The following is a 12,254-nucleotide window of genomic DNA, read 5'->3' on the forward strand; positions in this document are numbered from 1 at the left end:
GCCGTCAGCCTCCATTAGGTGGAGTTGTGTTGCTACCTCCTCTCCCCTTGGATCTCTGCAAGTGATGTGAGGACTCTAAAACTTCACCTGAGCCTCCCTCGGCATATGGGTGAGTAGATAATGGCTGAATTTTCATTTTTGGGTGCACTATCCCTTTAATCCCGGTCTGGGACACGGGCCCATTAAAGATCCTCTTGTTGGCTCCAGCGTGTTGCGTCAGACTCAGTGTCAGTGTGCACCACACCAGTGAGATCATAAACTTTCTCGCCAGCTTCTGTAGAAATCTGCCAACATTGTGGAGACAAAGAGTTGTGTTTATGAATCCTCTGTGCCTCGCTCTGTGTCTTGCAGGAAGCAGTGAGGACGGGGACAAAGAGTAACCAGCTGCGGAGATTTACTGCCTCTGTGACAACTACTTGGCCTGCTAGCATGACTTCTAATTTATTTTTTACCGTCAGGTTTTAGAAACACAAGACAGTGCCTCTTACCGCCTGTGGACACTTTTGAAAGGTCCGTCTTACTGAGAAGAGAATGGTTAATATATAACATTTACAGAATATTAATATATACTGTATGTATGATGTAAAGAATCTTTGGACGCAGGGGAAGCTTGTATTGTGCATATTTTTGGGATCAAAGAGACACAAAGGAAGGACAGCGTCACATATGCCACCTCGTTCACTTGTTCATTTGTGATGGGAAGCACCGATGAGAGCGTGGAAACACCTGGACTCACAGACACACGACAGACGGACGCTGAGTTCTGGCTTTTCAACAAAAGGATCAGCACTTTGAACGAGACTGTACAGCTCCACAGACTTTGTACTTTTTAGGAAACTGCTTTACTTGTCTTAATAAATATCGAGGAGAATCTCTGAGGTATCATGAGTAATATAACGTTAATATTTGGTTCGTTAGGAGACGAAGGACGTGCTGGTGTGACAGGAGGGAATTTTAATGTTTGGTTACAGGATGGCTTTTGTGGAAGCAGCTGATTGAACCTGGACAATGTGATATTTTGTGACTCTATTTATTTTTCTTGTTTTTGTACCAGGACCACTACTGTACTGTTTTACATGAATCTGTGGCTCATTCTCTCGACCAAACTGAGCGCCAGCACCGCCATCACAGCTGACCCCTCTTCGCTGTAAACACCAGGCACAACGTTGTCGCCGTAGTGACAGGAGGTGACGGAAGTTATTTAACTCTTATTAAAGGTTTAACAGTTTTTCAGATATAGCAATGCATGGTTTCAAGTATCTAGAAAACAGTATCTATAAGAATTTATAGCTCGGAGACAGAAGGGGACAGCTTTTGGTTTTGGAGAAGAGACAGACACACATGGTCACAGAAATCACGTTTCCTCTTTCTGCCAGAACAAATTGGCATCAAGACAGGACGCTGATGATTTGGACGCTACATAAAGACACCAGTTCTCCATAAAGACACGGACCAATAGGGCTGGGCCATATGAACGAAATCTTCTCCACAGTATATGCCATATTATACTGTGATAATGGCATATGTTTTCATAAAGTACTTTATCTGAACCTCACGTTTGAAATTGTTAAAGGTCCAGTGTGTGGGACTTATTGGCAGAGATGGAATATAATCTTATCTGTGTATTTTCTTTAGTCTCAGTGGTTTCAGCGTTAGATACCTGACACCAAAAGCCACCTTTCGCAGTGGTATTATACGCCACCAGATGGCGTCAGTTTGTAACGCGGCAAAACATAACATTTTCTGTGTTATGACATGCCGCTGGTCAGCTGGACGGCACCTGTTAAAGAAGTATGATACGCAGACAGGCGGCATCAGTTCATAACGCTGCTGGATGGCACCTATCATGGAGGTATGATACCCTGCAGGATGGCCTCAGGTCGAAATGCTGCCAGTTACGAGGTAATCTAAGGAGCTGGAAAGTCCCTACAGGGTGGATGGGAGGAGTGGTGGATCAGAGGCCTGCACGGGTCCATTTTTGAAAACTGGCACCTGCCCTAGCCTCGCATCACCAGGCTCTTCACGTAAGGCAAAGAGCCTGGTTTCTATTCACTCTGAATTTTGTCTGGATTCTGGTTCCGGTCTAGAGAGCGGATGTGGAATTCACCAAATTCACCAAAGTAAAACTTTAAGTTCTGGCGCACCATCAATTTGGGGTGATGAGGGGTGTAAGAAAATCGATTAACTTAATGGCTTGGGGCTTTTCTTGTAAATTATATTCTTTAAATTAAAAAGTTCATCCATTGAATTCCGGATCCTGTCTCACTCGCCCTGGTTCCGGTTCCTTACCAAAACGGCCACTAACGGCCCCAGACTAAACCTGCCCATACCCGTAAAGCTCAGTACCAGACCCTCCCTGTTACCTGTCAATAAAACGATCAAATACACAAACTCACATGAAGCTTGGTTCTCCAAATCCAGCGGCGGAGACGTCTCTTTCAAGCATTCAATCACTGCCAGGTTAGGAAACATTTTAGCATGCCTCTTTCAATACATTTTTTCCGACATTTCTTTGACATTTGTTTCTGAAATTTTCATAATATTTTTCAGACATTTTATCAAAACGTTTTTGGACATTTTATCATAATTTTTTCAGACATTTCGTTAACATTTTTCTCCACCATTAATGCTCAAAAGGATCCTCCTTGGGTGTCTTGAACTCCTCATCCTCGGGCTGCAAATTTCCACGTCGGTGACAATCGGGTCACTGTGGCTTGATAATAGAGATTTAGATGTTTTTGTTCCATACATACTTTTACCCGTTGCACAGCTACGGTACCCAACCTGATGCAGATGTGGTGCTCATGCCTGGCTCCAAAAATCCAAGATGGCGACAGTCAAAATGCAGGTCCCCAGGAAAGCAGCTGGTATCACGGCATTGCAGCAAAAAAAATTCCGGCGGCCCAAAAATTATTTCTGTCAAAGTGGTGACACCTCCAACTGCAAACAAGCTCAATTATGACTCTTTTTCATGGAGGTTTTATATTTGTAAAACTTGACGATTTAAAATTACATGACGTCATCACAATGTAAAGTCTATGAGCTGAGCAGCAACTTGTGGGTGGAGTAATTTTTTATTTATTTTTTTCCCGTTTGCACCAGGTGAGCTGGACCGACTAGGCGCCATCTTATCATCCAGTATCTTGTCATTATTATAAATCTGATGCCAAACTAGCGGCAACAAAAGCAGAGTCCACAAACCAGTGGGTGACGTCACAGTGGCTACGTCCGTTATCTTATACAGTCTACGGATTTCACATCACCTAAAGGCCACCGTAGGTTCTCTACATGGACAGGGAGGAGTACTCAGTTTGCCATGAGATGCCACTAACTCCTACACACTTCTCCTTCAAGAGATAAAATGTCTGCTCTGAAGTTAAACACCTGACAAATCAAAGTTCTTCATCACATTGATGCAAAGATCCGGTAAATGTCCGAAAGCAGTTAATACTCATTCATTTGCAACATTTGTTGTAAAACCAGAGATATTAAAGGGACAGATAAACGTTTGTATCGTCAGTTTGTATGATCATACTGGGCCCAACCCTACAGACATCCAAACACAAACCTGCACAACAACATTAAAAAGGCTGTTAACTTATATTTTTGTCTGCACAGGTCGGACGCTTCTGCGTCTGTACATCAGCACGTTACACATCCAGTATTCTCACCATGTTATCTGTTTGTAGGAGAGCAGCTGTCTGACTCCGCTGTTTCAGGGTATTTTGGCTACACTCAGCTTGTTCCAAGACGTTTTGTACAATAATTCTGAAATGATGAAACTTTTAAGATTCGAGAGAAAAATGTTTGTTGTTAGTGGTTATAATTTGGGTTATTCAGAGCAGGAGGACAAATGTGAGCATCACGCTGAAACAGAACAAGATTTAATATCAACTATTTAAAACCGACTTGTTGAGCCACGTTGCTTTGACAGATCAATTCCTTTGTCCGATCAGCTGTTTGAAAGGCCTCAGAGTGCTGACGTCACCATCATGAAATGTTCCAGTGCTTTGTGTGCGTGTAAATGTACGGAGGTGAAACAGAAGGTGTGCGTGATGAGTTGTTGTGAGCCTCGACCTTTCAGAACGCCCTGTGATCAACATATAGTGTCTTTAAGTGTTTGTTTGCCTTTGAGGCTTTAATATTCTGTAACAGTTTAGCATAGAACCATCTAGACAGCTGTCCGTAATATTTTTGTATCTCAACAAAAATACTTTTCAGAGTATTGATGTACTGTACCTGTACAGGTGGGAGGGTTAAAAATATTATGTCTCTTATGTTTTATTGTTGCCAAAGAGATGTTGTGTTGTGGTTCAGGGGCAACAGATGGAGACAGAGAGGAGGGACGTTACAGGAGCTTCGGCCTGTTCGTTAACAAACAACGCACAGGTGAGGTTTTGGTTTGCGATACTGTCAGTAACATGTGCCCCCACACTGACCTGGTCACATCATTACCTTCTGTACCTTCTATCAAATATAAATAAAGTCTGTTTTACACATCTTCAGATATCTTTTGACCGTTTGTTCATTTGTAACCCAAGGTTGCTTTAGTTCGTATCATTTTATCTCTTCAATCATTTATACATTTAGATTTAAGGAAAACCAGTCACAGATACATCCATCCATTTTCAACCACTTATCTGAGGCCGGATCCCGGGGGCAGCAGGCTGAGCAAAGCAACCCGGCGACGTCCCTCTCCCCAGCAACACTTCCCAGCGTTCCCAGGCCAGATGAGATATACAATCCCTCCAGTGTGTTCTGGGTCTGCCCCAGGGCCTCCTACCAGTTGGACATATCCGGAACACCTCTAATGGGAGGATCCTGATCAGATGCCTGACCATCTTAACTGACCCCTTTTGATGTGAATTGCCAACCCTATCTCTAAGGCTGAGCCCAGACACCCCACGGTGGAAACTCATTTCGTCCGCTTGTATTGTAATCTCATTCTTTCGGTCACTACCCAGAGCTCATGACCACAGGTGAGGGTTGGGACATAGATGGACCAGTAAATCAAAAGCTTCACCTTCCAGCTCATCTCTCTCCTCACCACGATGGTGCAGCACAACACACGCATCACTGCAAGACCCCGACTCGTGAATAAGACCCCGAGATACTTGAACTCCTTCACCCAACATTACAGTACAGCACAATGTGGGTTAATCCTTGATTCTTTATTCTCAAAATTAAATTGAAAAACAGACACTGCCATCAAATCACATGATACAGGTTCACATTTGTAGGATATAAGTCTTCATGTATCACTCTGAGTTACACTGATTCAGGTTTTATCAGTTTGAGTACAAAGATTTGTATTTAACAGGCGTTCTTTCTCCCAGTTTGTCAAATACCGATGCATCTGTGTGAGACACACCGGGCAATGCCTTTATTAGACACTCCAAGCTACTGATGTAAAGAGCAAGAAAGTCTGGTTAGGGCCCATTTATGCTCCCTTTACGTACGAAAATGTATACGTCCGTTTCAAACGATGTTACCGTCACTGCCCACATACTTCCATGCGCCCTTTATGTTGGCATAGATGTTAACCAATATATCCACCAGGGGGCAACCCAGCGTCAAAAGTTTATGACAACAACAAACTCAAAAACAAACATGGCGACTGTGGAGGAGATATTGATAATGTACCTCTTGCATAAAAGACAAAAACAGAGGCAGCGTTGTAGGAGGCTGTGGTCGGTGAGGCCGTTAAATACATCGCGACTGGAGGACGGAGAATTCTTTTCTCTAGTACTGCCAATGAGAGAAATTGAATTGTTATTTCTTCTTCGTGTCTCACTAGAGCTACGTATCGGGTAGTGACAGCAACACTGTCCCCATGGTTTCCGGTGGTACTGCTCCATTTGGCCCGTATCCGTAAGCTTTATGGAAACGTGCAGAAATACGGACGAAATGAACGCGGAGCACGGACAGAAGGCTCCGTCTGTATCCGGATCCGTATTTAACGTTGAGCATAAATGAGCCCTTAGGGCAGGAAGTCAGGGTGGTGGATGGGTCAAACAAACACAGGACGTTCACCCAGGAGACTGCTGTTTGTGTCCTCCGTAAAACCAAAAGTCAACATTGAGTTATTTTAACTATGTAATATCGTACTTTAGTGATGAAATGTTTGTCATGTGACCTCACATACGTAACCACGATCTTTTTTAAACCTAACCAAGTGCTTTCGTTGCACAGATCTAAAAATAAAGTAGCTCAGTCCATAGGGACTTTGGCTGGGAACCGGAGTGTCGCCTGTTCAAGTCCCTGTCCGGACCAAATATGGAGTGAGGACTGGTAGCTGGAGAGGTGCCAGTTCACCTCCTGGGCGCTGCCGAGGTGCCCTTGAGCAAGGCACCGAACCCCCCAACCGCTCGGGGCACCTGACATCTCTCCACTTTGTAGGTCCTGTTTGTGCATGTGTGTGTATTTCGGACCTGTGTGTAATTGAATTTCCCCTCAGGATTAATAAGGTATAGAAAATAAATGAAATAAAAAAAGAGACTGTGTACATGTCGCGATCATAAACTCTACATTTCCTGTGATAACTGAAGTTTATTTTGAAAAGACACTGCATGCACGTAACGAGCAGGACCTGATGGGTACCTACAGTGTCATAGTTTGAGGCATAGGCCACTGACCATGCGTCGGTTTTTGACCAGCTAAGAGAGAGAACACATTAACTTCAAGCTGCTGAGATCTGATTTTTTTAACATGTAACTACAACCAGGTATAAACTCAGCCTGCAGTGCCATCTAGTGGTTCAACCTGGTCTCATAGAAATACATGATACAAACTCTTAGTTTGACACGATGACAGTGTCAATTCAAAGTCAATGAGGATGTTTTGTGGACACACGAATTGAGTACAAAGAGCAATAAAGTCTGTATAGGGCCGGCAGCAGCGGATGGGTCAAACAAAGATGGACTTTTAACCACCCAGCCATGTAGGTCGTAAATGAGCTGGAAAATGGGCCCTTTGTTGGATTGTCCAAGAGTTCCATAATGGCCCCATGCCAATTTCTCACATGAGAGGGTTTAATCAAGTTGGTCTAAGATATGAAGCCCACTTTGGGCCTATACCCACTTAGCATGACCCATGTGGGGCCCACTTGGGTCAGGTAAAACCACCACTGTGTTGCCAGCACGTAATTGACCTATGGCTAAGTCCCGCCCTCAAACGCGATGAGCCAATCACTGTGCGTATAGCCATTCCCATACACTGGGACATTCTCTGCCTGGACGTCCATTGAAATGCATTACAGAAAGTCAGTTTTGTTCGGTTTTATGAGCTTTTTCTGAGATTTGAAGTTTAAAAATGGTCAAACGGTGTGCATGGGGTACATGCAACTCTGACACAAGGTATCCTATTTTTTACACTTTAAACCACATCTCAACCGACTTTAAACCACATCTCAACCGAGAAAAGTGTCTCCTTTGGATAAAGTTGTGTGGTAACGTTAGACCACAACATCAACTCAACGTGAATAAGATTAACAATGATGTCTACATCTGTTCTAAGGTAAGTCAACATTGTGTTTGAGGCAACATATTGTCACTTTGCTGGAAAGAAATATAAAGTTATCTTTAACATCTCTAGCTAACGTTAGCTAAAGTTAGCCTAACGTTAGCTCCTAGCTGCGTTGTTCATCATGTCACCTTGTTTGCTGGGAGTTCATTAGCCTATTTTGTTCTAGTTTTGTACTTTGGTGATCGTACATCATTGTTAGCTGTTGTCCAAAGGGCTCTAGTTAAGCTAACGTTAACTTCTGGAGCTTAGCTTCATTAACTTATCTGTAATGGCAGAGATAACAAAGGTTGGCAAACGTTATGCTGAATGATTCAGTGTAAATACTGTAGCACCAAACTAACGGAGAGACACTCTTGGTAAAGATGGTAAAAAGGCCGTTATCCTTTTCTCATATTCTGAGCCAAAAACCTTAACTTCAGTGGCACTTTGATGCACCAAAATTTGATCGTTATGTCTCCAAAAATCATCAGTTGCCTCCTGTGAAATGCTGTGTACTGTGACACCTGCCATAGCGCCGGTCACTTAATGTTGATAGTTTGTCCGAGTGAGTGGAGGGGGGCGTGGCTTAGCCATAGGTCAATTGTAACATATTCCATGCAAACCCCCACGTTCTGTGTGGTCAAGAGCTTGTGATCATTTCATGTATTTCTGTGAGACGGTGTTGAGCGGCTGCTACATGCTCTGTGGTACCTGCATGGTACATCACAGTGTACAATTATACAGTACTTTATTAGAGTTGGGTGTGGTCACAGATACAAACTATTACAGTGGGCCACACCCAGCTGTGATCAACAGAGTTAAACCTCTCAGCAGTAATGATTTTTCTACATGCAGAATTTGAAGTGGAGTTGAATCTCATGTGAGAAACTCATTGTGAGATGAATTCCCTTTCACATTTAGAAAAATTAAACGAAGGTACATTTTGCTGGAGCTGTGTCGTCTGCAGCACAAGTTGCAAAACTTAAAAGCAAATTAAAAATGTGCTTCATACTTACAACTTTAGCGTGCAGTGCTTTAATATCAGATGATTCAAATCAGTTTTTAAAATCAGTGTCCCCATTTAAAACAGACTGTCAAGCTCTTAAAACTTAGTGTTAATTTTATGAGTTGTGAAAGGGAAACCACTCGACAGTTCCACTTAAAGTTTAACAATTCGTACATATCCTCACCTGCATCAGATTATCAGGGGGCAAAGTTTAACAGCAGACTCACTCAAATTCCAAAAAACAATAACCTGATCAGTGGGTTTCTGACTGCTCGTCTCTCTACATCAGTTTTCTTAAACATGACAGAAGACAATATGTAATCACGTTTGTCTCTGTTGATCGTATGATTTCATTACTCTGTTTAAGATCTTACAGTTTGTACACAATATTAATCAAACATCAAATCAAAGTAATCTGATTACAGTGCAATATTACTGTACAACTATTATTGCAGAATATAGGACTTCCTGTCAGTACATAATCAGCTGAATAAACAGTACTATGAGTCGTGTGCTTATCGGTTATGATGCTATCACTCAGCATGAATTTATTCCACAGACACTGCTGATTTTTCTGGCTAGTCTACTGTCTCTGCTGTGTTTCAGTTTCTCTCTGACCTGTCCTACTTTAGATTATCCGTCTTTGTCCAGACACATCACAGACTTCTCTGTGCTTCACCAGGTGTGTGTAACAGTGTTCACGCAGCACCAACATGAGTTGCATGCTCGCCCTGTGAGGAGGCAGTATTAGCAGGTGAGGCTAAAAGGTGAAACACCTGACGAGATGTAAAGCCCTTTTGTGGACGAGGCGGGGAAGAAGCTGTATTATAAAACCACACAGACGTCGTCGAGCAACTTCTCAGGCCGGCTGCAGATCCTGTCGGTCTATATGAGGAGCCAGTTGTGAGTCTCTGAGCGGTGATACGATGTAAGAGGCAAAAATATGAACCAAGTGAGCTGTGCAGGCTAACGTATATTCTTATATCACCACATGCTCCTTGAAGAAATCCACTGCTGTCCATCATGATCACTCATAAATGTGATACAACTCTGAGGGAAACAATCAAGAGCAAATTCAAGAATTCATCCGGCTTTTAGTGTGCTAGAAAATCAAACATGAATCAGGTCTAACTTTTATTTACATCATCACTCAACTAAACTGTAAATGTGGATATTTGTGTTGCACTTCATTTGCTGGTCGTAATAATTGTATCTCTATAGAAACACTATACTGTGGTTGAATCAGAGCTTCACAGCTGAGGGACCAGAGATCCTTCTGCAGCTGCTTTAAATCAACACAGAGCTCATTACTCCTCCTCCGGGGGAGTGGAGGCCTTCTCCAAGGAGTCATAGTGAGCTTCATCAGGCTGCTCTTCCTCCACTTCCTCCTCCTCCTCATCATCAGAAAGGGGTGGTTTGGGCGGAGCCTCCACGGCCGGCTCGATGGGCGGATCATCGCTGTGAGGACGAGAGAAGAAACTGTGAAAAAAAACAACAACATTATTTATGTATTTATTTTATTTGATAATGATGTCATGCAAATCATGCAAGAAATAAAACATGTCAGAAAAAAAGAGCGCACAGGATGACTCAGCTCTTTTTTCCAGCAACAACAAGAGAATAAAGTGAAGTAAATAAAAGTCTCATGAGTCATGCACAAAGAAAAAGAAAGACAGAGGGAAAACTGAGACATGATGCTGAAACATGCAACACACTGAAACTGCACACAGCCCACAGATCAGTCTGCCGTGACATCACAGGAAAACAAACAGTGATGGTAATAACCCAACAGCCGCTCCACCACACCCAAAGCAGACATGATAATGAAGCAGTTTTCTGTGATGATGGAAAGCTGACAGAAGAAGTGGTTGCATGAAGACCCTGCAGACCAAAGATCAGTCACTTACGATGGGATTTGGTCACTCAAAATCGGGCGTAATCAGGCCCTGTACTGAAAGGCAGAGACAGTCCCCACGTGTCAACACTCATCATCTTCTCAATCACACAGAGACATGTTTAATATGGTGCAGTCTAACCATTACAACATGTGCTCTTACATGGCTTTACTGTTACACTCTGCATATCTACATGTTGTCAACAGACACTGTCAGGAGTGTTGAAGGAGCACTGTGTAGGCTTTATAACACATGAGACCATGACTGAGATGACTGGGAGACTTCACTGTTTCCTGTCCAGGCAGGATGTTGAGTTTATTGTCCTCTGTTCCCCTCCACTCTCCCAGCTGACAGCGCCAACTGCTTTTTTTTTTACATTTTTTAATTAAACATATTTTTATGAATATTTATGGCAGACTCACTCACGTTTTTATGCCATATTATACTTTTTTGGCATTTTAACGCCTTATACTATCACATTTTTCGTCTTTCTTGACGTCATATTATAGTATGTTTTCTTTTACAACATACGATACTGCACCATTTTTTTATGACATTATATACAGTAACGTTTTTCCATAGTTTTCAAAGACATACTATACCATGACATTTTTTCCTGATTTTTGAACAAATGCTATACCATGATGGATTTTTTGACCTATCATGGTATAGCAACAAAATGACATTTTGTCATGATTTTAAGTGCCATACTATATTCAATTCAATTTCAATTTTATTTATAAAGCCCAATATCACAAATCACAATTTGCCTCACAGTGCTTTACAGCATACGACATCCCTCTGTCCTTAGGACCCTCACAGCGGATACTGTGATATTTTTTCAAGAGTTTTGACGACATACTACACTATGATGTTTTATCATATTTTTTGATGACTTACTATACTATGACGTTTTATTCTAAATTTGGACGACATGCTGTACTATGATGTTTTTTTCATGATTTTGGACAACATACTATACTATGACGCTTTTTCATGATTTTGGACGACATAGTATACTATGACTTTTTTTCATAATTTTTGACGACATACTATACTATGATGTTTTTTTCATAATTTTTGACGACATGCTGTACTATGACGTTTTTTCATAATTTTTGACGACTTACTACACTGTGATGTTTTTTTTCATAATTTTTGACAACATACTATACTATGACTTTTTTTCATAATTTTTGACNTCATAATTTTTGACGATATAATATACTATGACGTTCTTTTCATGATTTTTGAGAACATACTATACTGTGACACTTTTTCATAATTTTTGACGACATACTATACTATGATGTTTTATTCTAAATTTGGACGACATACAATGCTATGACGATTTTTTCATGATTTTGGACGACATGCTATACTATGATGTTTTATTCTGAATTTGGACGACATACTATACTATGATGTTTTATTCTAAATTTGGACGACATACAATGCTATGACGATTTTTTCATGATTTTGGACGACATAGTATACTATGACACTTTTTCATAATTTTTGACGATATGATATATACTATGACGTTCTTTTCATGATTTTTGAGAACATACTATACTATGACACTTTTTCATAATTTTTGACGACATACTATACTATGTTTTTTTCATAATTTTTGACGACATACTATACTATGTTTTTTTCATAATTTTTGACGACATACTATACTATATGTTTTTTTCATGATTTTTGACGACATACTATACTATGACACTTTTTCATGATTTTGGACGACATAGTATACTATGACTTTTTTTCATAATTTTTGACGACATACTATACTATGATGTTTTTTTCATAATTTTTGACGACATGCTATACTATAATGTTTT

General features: G+C 41.2%; 2 protein-coding genes across 9 annotated transcripts in view; one reads left to right on the forward strand and one right to left on the reverse strand.

Moving 5' to 3' along the window:
- The window catches only part of aatkb (apoptosis-associated tyrosine kinase b), a 79,384-nt gene extending 74,879 nt beyond the window's left edge, over positions 1–4,505 (forward strand). For both annotated transcript variants that reach the window (XM_050059317.1, XM_050059318.1), the window contains one exon: positions 352–4,505. In XM_050059317.1, the coding sequence (XP_049915274.1) occupies positions 352–380 (29 nt within the window). In that variant the 3' untranslated portion in view covers positions 381–4,505. The remainder of the gene's footprint in view (positions 1–351) is intronic.
- A 2,894-nt stretch (positions 4,506–7,399) lies between these two features.
- The window catches only part of baiap2b (BAR/IMD domain containing adaptor protein 2b), a 100,649-nt gene continuing 95,794 nt past the window's right edge, over positions 7,400–12,254 (reverse strand). For 2 of the 7 annotated variants that reach the window (XM_050059388.1, XM_050059386.1), the window contains one exon: positions 7,400–9,988. In XM_050059388.1, coding sequence (XP_049915345.1) covers positions 9,817–9,988 — 172 coding nt within the window. In that variant the 3' untranslated portion in view covers positions 7,400–9,816. Of the gene's footprint in view, positions 9,989–10,416; positions 10,461–12,254 lie in introns of all 7 variants that reach the window. The other 5 variants (XM_050059395.1, XM_050059396.1, XM_050059394.1 and 2 more) reach the window with 5 other exon arrangements.

The sequence above is a fragment of the Epinephelus moara genome, chromosome 13, assembly GCF_006386435.1.
Source record: "Epinephelus moara isolate mb chromosome 13, YSFRI_EMoa_1.0, whole genome shotgun sequence".
In the NCBI taxonomy this organism is placed as follows: Eukaryota; Metazoa; Chordata; class Actinopteri; order Perciformes; family Serranidae; genus Epinephelus; species Epinephelus moara.